Below are 10,356 nucleotides of genomic sequence, written 5' to 3' on the forward strand. Positions count from 1 at the left end.
TACCCTATTCCATAGACAAAATATAACAACAAGTGTTACTTGTTGCAGTATCGCTTGACATGAGGCACAAAGCTTTGTATAAGCAGACGCACCCCCCACCTAGCATCTAGTCCCTGCCTTCCTTCCTTCCTTCTTTCCTTTCTTCCTTCCCCAATTGCTCGTGCTTCCTGCTGTTGCTGCTGCTGGCTCTGTTGCTGCTGCTGCTGCTGCTGCTGCTTCTGCTGCTGCTGATGGCTTCGTCGTTTGCGTTGTCGTTGCTGGCTGGCGTCGTCAGCCAACGGCAGCAGAATGTTGGCTATTTTGTATATAAAGCCCTGTGTCAGACATGGCCAACATCGAGTTAACCATTTCCCTTCTTGGCGTTCACATCGAGAGTGACAGCAGCAACAAGTAAAACCAAAGTCCAAGGATCACAACAGAGTTCGGTTTTTGGCCAAATACCAAGAGCAAATAGTTCCACACAATTAACAGCAGAAATCGTCTACAGTTCGACGCATTTCTGTTCAACGCCTGGCGCCAGATTTGTCTAATTTCCCGACGCCATTTAAATTGCCGGCCATTTCCAGCCCATCCTCAACGCAAAGAATCGGTGAGTACCGGTGTTGTTTGAGCCATTCAAATTATGTGCTTACCTTCGGGCCCCTTTGGGGGACCACTAAAGCGGCCGGCCGGCCGGCGATTAATTGAAATGGGCATTTGTGTGTCAACGCAAATGAATTTGTGGGCGCGGAAATTGTGCGACAAGTGAATTATCTGCGGGAGAGTGAGTTATGGCCAGTGATATCATATCATATGGGCAGATATCCACAGGGATTATTGAGTGTGCAGACTATTTTCATACGGGTAGTGCAGTGAGCTGTTATGGATGATAGGGAAATGGAATAGATCACATGAAAATATCGAAAATCAATGGAATGTTAAGAATGATTTGTGTAAAGTTGCTTTCAGATCGAAATATCTATGATAATTATTATAAATGAGTAAAAAACAATATACAGTTTGCAATTTTCCAATAAAACTTGGAAATTCAAAAATTAATTGTAATTTTTCTCCCAAATTAGATATTTATTAAGAGCCTTCATTTCCTTTTACTACTTTCTATATTTCTTCTCAGAAAAATGTAGGAAACATTTAGTTGTTTTTGTAAATGAATCTTATCTTCTCATGACATTTTCTACTTCTGTTACATGCAGTTTTTCATTTCTATAACTTTTTACCAAAGTAGAAATACGAGTTAAAGGGAGAGAGAGAGACGTAAATGTGATTTTAATAACACTTGATTTAATTAGTTTTTTTTTTCAAACTAAATTTATGGTGAAAATAAATGAAAAGGATTGTCGTGAGTAATAGGTTTCTCGGAAAAAAGGAAGCAATAAGCTGCGTCAAAGGAAAAAACGGAAAATTCTGAGAACTGCATAAAGAATATTACAAATAAAATGGTTATGATAATGAGCATGAGCATGAACATGGCAGGACAATTATAATTATAGCATTCAAGGCTAGATTTCAAACTAAAAAAGTTCTGGAATCAAATTAATTATTTCCTGTTTTAAAAGATTAAATTCATGAACCAACGAACTACCTTTATATATGTTCATATTTTTTTGGTATTCTTTTATGAAATATTTACGTTAATTCCTCCAGTATAGCACATGAGAATCATGTTGTTATTTAATTTAAAAATAGCCTGAAAATATGGTCTTTCAGCATTTCCCACAATTTTTTGTAAGCTTGCCTTTCTGTTAGCAAAATGACGTACATATGTATGTACTAAAATTATTATGCATATATGTATGGATTCTAAAACTGAATGAAACACCTTAACAATGCAAAAAATATTTATAAATGTTTTTAAAATATTTTTTCTACTTAAAAAATAATGGCAGTTCATTTCTGTTTTTCTCCTTTAAAGTGACTCAGAAATGTTCACCCAAAGTAGAGCTTTGAGCAGAGTTCCAGCAAATTGATTGACATTTTACAACAATGACGGTGTGCTAAAGGTGCCGGGTCTTTGTTGTAACCCAGAAACTCCCACAGGTTGACAAATATAGGCCATTCGCCGTCAATACATCATCTGCATTTAGCCCTTGCCCCCATGATGTATTCAAATGTAATTTTTGTTTTGAATTTATGAATGTACATGCGTCACTTTGGGGACCATGGCTGGAGACCCCCGTAATGACAGACAACATTTGAGTGGAAGAGGAAACCTCCTCCTACGCTGCTGGCTCAGTGAAAATGTTTTGAATTATTTATGAAGTGTAAAAAAATCTGGCCAATTCAAAGTTAGCTCTGTTCTTTGCTTGATTTGAACTTCAATCCCCATTCAAGACCCTGATGATAAATAACTCGACTTCACTTGGCTCTGGACTGGGTTCGACTCTCGACCGATTCGTACTGAAACCGCAATCAAATTGCATTTAATATTTATTAGAATTTCCCTTTCCCTTTCGTGGCTCTTTTTTTTTTTGACTGTGGTTTCAGGGCATCAATGAGGCAGATAATTTTAGCCAGAATGTATGGGTGGAAAAACGGCAAAGGCTGTACGTTCTTTGGCTGTGAAAGTGGGCTTGTAAAATCATGTTGGGGGTAAAACAAAAATAGCACTCGTTTAAATATTTAAATTAAATATGAAGTTGGTCATTCGGCATAATTTATTCAACTTTGATGAATCTGTTGGGCTGAGAGGAAGAGAGAATTGTTTTCGACAATTAATTTATATTTGCCAGTATTTTGTACACATCAAAAGATCTTAAAAAGGGTACAGCTTTTTTTGGTAAAATTTAAGATTTCAATTTGGATTTGATTTCTGTAAAAATTCATTCAATCTTCACATATCCAAACTTCCCAGAAATTGTCACAAGAATTTCCTGTGCAATATTATTTTTAGCACATTTATTCCTAACAAATATTTATTTTCTAGATTTATTTTCATTTCCCCAGCTTCCGTCTACCGTTGAGTGGCAACAATATTGACAAATCTTCCATTTCCCCAACACATTTTACCCGGAAACCGTAATTTTCCACCTCCAACTGGCAATTGATCTGTCTCCCATCCTCGAGGCAGTAGCTCCAAAAAGAGCGCTGCAATAATTGAGCAAAGAATTTTCAGCTTGTCAAAGTTTTAAAATCTAATGGCGGCGACAACTCTTTCGCTTAGAATGTTTGCTTTGAGCCGAAGTTGCCACAAATCAAAGCGAAACCGCAGGCGCCGCGCGTTCCCCGACGAAACTCGATACAACTTCAAGTGCCCCTCCACAAAGCGCTCCTGGCCCAAGCAGGAAAATGGAAAGCAATTTTTTTTCTGCTTCCAGTGTTTATTTGAAGATGTCTGATGTTTCCAAGTTTTGGGTGACGTGACTGACGTAATTTTAATTTGCTACAAGTGGAAATGGTCCCTTAAAAATATCATATGACCAGATAAATCACATGGCCAAGGACATGGCGCTGGCAGGTTCTGCCAGACACACGCACACACATTAATGATGCCCACGGCAGGTTCTTGACGCAAATATTTGGCCAACGATATTTGGACTTTAGCTAATTATACTCTGTAATTGTGGATTGGAAGGGCATGCTGTATATGTGGAGTTGTGCAGTCATGGATTTCTATCGGAAATGGAGAAAAAATTTTTCTTACAGCAATAATAATATTTTTAGAATATTTGCATTTTTCGAGTAATTCCCATGCTTTTGGACTCATTCTAACCATACTAGAGGGTATTCTATAGTCCCCTATACAAGTAGTGGCACTCTCCTGTTTGAAAGTTCCATTTAGCCCGCAGCCAAAAAACAACGGAAACAAAATCAACGAAATCTCAAACTGAAAACGGAACTAAGCTGCTTGTGGCACAGACACAGCTCCGGCATCCTGGTCCATGGATTAGCCGTTAGTGGGGGGGGACACCAATGTGAAAATTGCATTTTTCTTTTCCTCCTTTTCACTCCTTTTGTTTCCGTTTTGCTCTTGCATTGTCGCGGTGGCGGTGGTTTGCTCGACTCTGATATTAAATTTCCAATTAACATTGGAGCATTATTTATCGGTGGCAATAAAAGTGTCCTGATTATGTTTGGCTCCGGGACCGGCTTTAGGGTCTGGTGCGGGGGTTCGGATTGGGCCTTTTAATATTCCATTTGATCTGGCTAAAGTTCGCCAGAGAGCCAGAACGAGGGAGCGGCAATTGGCCATCCATCCATCCCACAGCCTTGTTATTAGTTTTTATTTATCACTCACTCACTAGCTGCTTAATCTATCAAATATTTTATGAGCTAAAAGCCTTTTGCAGGCACGGAAAATAGTGCTGCTGGTAGGCACTATAATTATCTCTGTTTGGTTGTAATACATTTGTAAAGTGTTTTAGAGGTTGCCCAGCAGCATGGAAAATATATCCATATGCAGAATGGGTTGTTGCCATTACAAAGGCTTTTATGACAGGGCTTAGAGCCATTAATAGATAAAAATTGTAGTAGAAATCGTTGGGTAGGGAAAATGAAAGATTCAAAATGGTTTTTTGATATTTTGTTTGCTTGATTAAGTTTATAAAGTATAAAATTTAATTGTTAATATTATAATATAATATATAATATTATAATATAATAATTTAAATTTAACGGATTATCAAAAGTAATATTATTTTCTTTAAAATTAGAAAACTAAAATCAACGATTGTTCTTTAAATCTTTAAATTCCCTACGAATTTCCTTAGCCAGAAGCAAAATCAGGAAAATGCAAAAATGACAAGCCATAAAACACTATAAAAAATTCTAGGCAGCTGCTTAAGGCTTCTCCATTTTCCTCCAAGAACAGCAACATTTTATGAGCTGCAGCAGCCAGATGAGACAAGTCATTAACATTTACGGCCGACATCATTGAGAAGATCCTTCATGGATGTAAGTAAGGGCCTCGTCTCGGGTTCGTTTTTTATGTGCGGCGCTTACCTGTTGCATGCTGATGACACTGAAAGTCATTTGATGACCTCATTCCGCAAGGCTAAGCGAGTGTACACCAGGGATTTATCTACCCTGATTTGCCTTGTAGCTTTGGCTGCTTACATATTCATGCTTTGTGTATGGGGGTTTGCTTTTGATTTTCCGCCCACTTTATTGCCAGCAAATTAGTAATTAGGTGTGGACTGTAACTGTCTGAAGGACTGCTGCATGTGTAAGAGGAATTACTCTTGCCTTTACATGTGGGCAAACAATTTGTGGATTGACTTGGTCTGCATACTGTATATGTTTAATTTATGAGACAGTTCCATGCATATAAAAATGGCCTTTTCCTGTGATGCTAAGCATAGTTTGACCATCATTGAAGCATCGACACCATTAAGGGGAAGAGTGAAATTATCCCAAACGTTGTAATTGGGAATAAAGCAATTAATATGTTAATACGAATTTTACCTACGGAAATGTAAGCTGTTACATGTTTTATTTATTTGTCAGAAAGAGAGTCTTCCAAATGGATGATAGAGAGATGATCAAGCAGATAGAGAATATCCCTCTAATTATAATTATTATTATAATTACTTAAATAAATAGCCTAATCTTCCAGCTTTATTTTCACCTATGCAAACGTATTATATATGATATATTTGCATACAAATTACATAATCTAGTTCAAGGTTCAGTTATGCAATCGTTGGTAATCCTACGAACTTAACCTGAAATCTCATGGCAAACTGTCAAAGACTATTCTGATTGATTCCCCAGTCTCAGCCGCTCTTACATAAGCCCTCAGTCGCATGGGGGAAGGGCTTTCTCTATAAATTCACACATCTGTGGATTGCGGATGTTGATGTGGATGTGGATGTGGATGCAGAGAACCCATATCAACTCGAATCACGTTTCGGCTCAGCCTCGGTGCAAAATCAATTAAAGTTTGCTGCCCACTCTGGCCTGACCGTTTGAAGGCCAATGTCCAGGATTTATTGTGTGGCTGCCACACGTTGCACAATTGCCATTGTACTTGCATATTATGGATGCAGTGCGCGTGGGTGCCCGGCAGTTGCAATGTTTCGGTTGCAAGTTCATATCCGCATTTAATTGCGGAAATGCACTTAAGCCGGAGTAAGGTGAAAAGCAGGAGAAGGCGCCACTCGACCTGTCCGTCCCGTCCCACACTTTTACTCCCAACTTTCTGCCCCACCGACTCAAAGGCTATGCGGGTCACGTTTGTGGAAACAAGTGTTCTGGGTTCACTCCAATCTGCTTTGTTATGAGCTCTTGTTGAGCGCGATACTCGTACAGCAGGGCCATAAAGAGAAAAAACTGCAACTGGAATCTGTGACCTTTAATTAAAAATATTGCCAGCAACCTTTTTTACAGACTGCGTTGCATGCAACAGCTTTGAGCTTCAAAGGATTAGCCCGGTAACAAAATGGTGCCATGGTGGCTCAAATTCTGTGATGCTGGCAATGCCTTTTCCATGCAGATCCGCGTTGTGCAATATTAGTTACAGATTAAATGGCGCTTCAAGCTTCTAGGAAAATAAACAAAACAAAATAAAACAAAGCAATGGACGGAAACGGTTTGGGGCACAAGATTCTCAATAATTACAGCTAAGCTACACTGTGAGAGTGGAGAGTACCTATAACTATAACTAAAAATTCCCTATTTATTCTGCACCACTTTCAGCACCAAACCGCCTAAAAATGATGAAATTCGTACAGATTCTGTTGTGCTATGGCCTGCTCCTGGCTCTGCTCTTCGCCGTCAGCGAGGCCCGACCATCCACAGCCGAAACAGGACCCGTAAGTACAACCCGTGGGTGAACACTGTGCTTGACCTTAGCTCTAATGAACTCTATGATTTATTTTGGATGTGGATGTAGGATGCCGATGGACTGGAGGGACAGGAGGGTGAGGATGCTCGTGGCGCCTATGGTGGAGGCTATGACATGCCAGCCCAGGCCATCTATCCCAACATACCCATGGACCGCCTGCAGATGCTCTTCGCCCAGTACAGACCCACGTAAGAGGATGGGGAGGGGAGTGGGGAGTGGCTCTGAGCTCTGTGCATAATTAATCTATATCCCAGTTACAGCGCCTACTTGAGGACCCCCTCCTATGGCAATATGAATGAGCTCTATAGGCTGCCCGAGAGCAAGCGTCAAGTGAGGTATCGGCAGTGCTACTTCAATCCCATCTCCTGCTTTAGGAAGTAAATTCCTAACGCAACCGGAACTGTATCCGTGTACCCGAAAGCCCTTGGATAACACATTAACATTTCAAGCATTTCAAATGAAACAAAAAACAACCAAAAACCAAATCAAACCCAAGCATGGAATTTAGCATAAAACCTCAGACAAAATATAACGCAAATATTTAGTGCAATTAAACTAAAGCTAAGACTCAAACTTATAACCCCCCACCCCCTTATATATGTATATCGCAAATATAAATGTCTAAACAAATTACTACAAAAAATGCTTCATTGTAGTTACCAAAAAAAAATAAGAAACAAAACAAAGAAATCGAACTTATAAATTAAATATTTATTGAAATATATTTGCAAGACAAATGAAAATTTCTAATCCCCTTTTGGTTGTTCTCACAATTATTTATTTACGCTTGGCATATGGTGTGGTAAAATAATATAAAATTACAAATATATAAATATATATATGTATGAAAATACAATTGAATTAATTTTGAATTGCAATTCAAATTTGCTTTTGTACATTTAAATGTTTCTTTTAAAGCTCTCTTGTATAATACGAACTCAACAATTTATGAAATGACAAAATTCCGAATGCAGAAATTAGAGCCAAATATAAATATCAATATACAAATCCATACATGTAATATACATATATACAACAATATATTAAATAAAGTTATACTGTGTATGCATACGAGTACGTACAAGATAGATGCGAATGTTGAAGTTTTATTTATTACTAGCAGACCCGCGCGCTTCGCTGCCTACTAAATGCATTTAATGTTTAGGAAGCAAACAATTTTTAATACAAAAAGGTATAAAAACAAAATCTATCATAAAATCTTCTGTTCTACAGAATGACAAAACATGAAATGAAATAGGCGTTCAAACTCACATATTTAGACCTAATTTGAGATTTTTTGTTGATTAATTTTTAATTTTCGAGGAGTCTATTTATAGAAAAGTAAAAAGTAAAAACAATGCCACATACTCTGGCTATTATTTAAAAAATGATATGCATGCAATTTGGTGCACGCGTTGCGGAGATAGACAGATTTTTTTCTGTAAATTTATAGTATAGTATTTATAGATAGCGCCTTGATCACAAATGTCTGATGTGTTTAAATACTTTCTTCATGATAAATATGTAGATAATTCAAATCCAAATCGGTAAATCATTTCCTGTATCTAACAAACAAACTGTACAAAATTAGTTTGTTTCTGTTGATCTTCCAACCGAAACACAACAATTGCATTATATATGTACTCGTATCATGAGTACATATTGCCATAATTGAAACGCAAATTCGTTTCTTTATTTTTGGTTTCAAATATTTAATTTTATTTCGTTTTCTATGTTTATAAACATTATTTTAAATTATTTTGAGATATTTTGTTTTTGGAATTCATAGTTTTACATGAATAAAATGAAATGATATTTTTGTTGTATATTTATAATGTTTATATTAACATTTTTTAAGATTTGCAAGAAATTATTTAGAGTATCTCAGTTTTTAATTCTTATATCTAATATTTTTGTAGAAATCACTTTCTGTGCGATTTGCTTAAGGATTTGGTTTGCCTCTTAGGCCGTATAACCTTTAGTTTTCCGCTGAACTTCGATAGATCTTGAAGAACTCTCCTCATTTATCACTCCATTGGATCGAATATAATTGATTATAATTATAATTAATGATCCGCTTTCGGATCTCCACATCCTTATCACATTTATCTGTCTCGTATATTGTCAGATATTCAGGCGTCTCGACTCCAAGTTCTTGGACTGATACTTTCCAATGGATTGTCGCTGCTGCATCTGGAGAACGAGTCGATCCGGGGTGGAGATCTTGAAGCCGGTGCCTCTGCGGTGGCGCTCTTCGATCTTCAGCGAGGTGGCCATCATGAAGATGGAGAAGACGAGGGCAATTAGATAGCGAACGATTAGCATATTGTGACAAACGCTGTCCGAAACCAAGACTGGACAGTCCAGCGTTACCAGTTCGCTCTTTTATAGCCCAAGTGCACAGAACTATGTATATCCGTTACCTGTCCCAGGCGCGATCCCTTCCCTCTGCCATTTGTAAGCCCGGGGGATTAGCGATTGGCTAGAGTTTTTATAGCCACTACTCCTCAATAAACAATTTTTGCGTTAATCCATTTGGCAATTTCCACTTCCTCTGCAAGAAATCTGCACTCTCTTGAGATCCCCAGCTGAACCTCAGACCAGATGCAAAAGGGAAAACTAATTGCCATGCCCTGATGAGTGGAAGTTCCAAGAAGGAGAGACAATATCGACCTACCTGATGCTGCTGCACCCTGGACCCTGTTTTGTGATCTTCGCTGCTATACTCTGCTCTCTCTCTCTTTCTGTTTCTTTTTGCCATTAGACATTTTAATTGTTAATTTTTGCAAAAGCGATGCTGGCCAGCAAGGAGGCAGCAGCAGGAAAATTTAAATAATGGCCAAGCTGCAGGCAGAATCCGAGAGAGGAATCCAATGGCTACCTGCATTTATTATCTGTTGCTGCTGCTGCTGCTCCTCCTGCTGCTGCTGCCACAGAATGCTCCTCTTCTGCCGCCGCTGATCTACTCGACTCGAGTGCCATCAACGTGAAAACAAGTGGCAACAATTTTCTATAAATTGCATTTGTGCAAAATTAAGTTCAATCTTGGCCAAGTCGCGAACCAGTAGCTGTATCTCTTCGGCTTGCATCCGCTCGTCTGGGTCTGCGCCCAGTCCCCCTGCTCCACCCTCTCCCTCTCTCTCTCTCTCTGTCTCCGTCTCCATCTCTCTCACTCTGATCTTTCACTGCTGGAGTAGCCAAACTCCATTAACTTTGCAATTGGCCACCATAACTCGTCCGTCGGTCGCCCGTTGCCGCCGTCACCTCGTCGCCCATTTGGCCGCCGCATCCACATCCACCTCTACATCTCTACATCCACATCCCACAGAGCACCAGGCCGGTGCCGGTGCCGGTGCCGGTGCCGGGGCCAGGTCCAGGTCCAGTCCAGGCGAGGCCTGGCCCCATCGCTTGTTAGTTTTTGCGCCAGATCGTTTATAATAATTCGTATGCGAGTCATGTCATGGCCCCTAAAGTGTATCTGCAGCCGCGCAGTCGCAGCCGCAGTCGTCGCGGTCGTTGCGCATATCTGTATCTAGTCAAAGCGCAACTGCAGATGGTCTCGTGACACGATCCAC

General features: G+C 39.3%; 2 protein-coding genes across 3 annotated transcripts; one reads left to right on the forward strand and one right to left on the reverse strand.

Annotated features, from left to right (window-relative positions):
- The first annotated feature begins 348 nt into the window (after positions 1-348).
- Positions 349-7,575, forward strand: LOC111069135. 2 transcript variants are annotated; one of them, XM_022359035.2, is made up of 4 exons: positions 349-589; positions 6,634-6,749; positions 6,830-6,969; positions 7,036-7,575. In XM_022359035.2, exons 2-4 carry the CDS (start codon positions 6,651-6,653, stop codon positions 7,160-7,162), a joined length of 366 nt encoding a protein of 121 aa, XP_022214727.1. In that variant the 5' UTR covers positions 349-589; positions 6,634-6,650; the 3' UTR covers positions 7,163-7,575. The 2 variants fall into 2 exon arrangements, with proteins under 2 accessions (XP_022214727.1, XP_022214728.1); XM_022359036.2 differs by having other exon boundaries at positions 7,042-7,575.
- Positions 7,576-8,708: 1,133 nt separating this feature from the next.
- Positions 8,709-9,329, reverse strand: LOC111069168. Its single transcript, XM_022359080.2, has one exon. It carries the CDS (start codon positions 9,104-9,106, stop codon positions 8,906-8,908), a length of 201 nt encoding a protein of 66 aa, XP_022214772.1. The 5' UTR covers positions 9,107-9,329; the 3' UTR covers positions 8,709-8,905.
- Positions 9,330-10,356: the final 1,027 nt, after the last annotated feature.

Source organism: Drosophila obscura, unplaced genomic scaffold (assembly GCF_018151105.1).
Source record: "Drosophila obscura isolate BZ-5 IFL unplaced genomic scaffold, ASM1815110v1 contig_200, whole genome shotgun sequence".
Lineage (NCBI taxonomy): Eukaryota > Metazoa > Arthropoda > Insecta > Diptera > Drosophilidae > Drosophila > Drosophila obscura.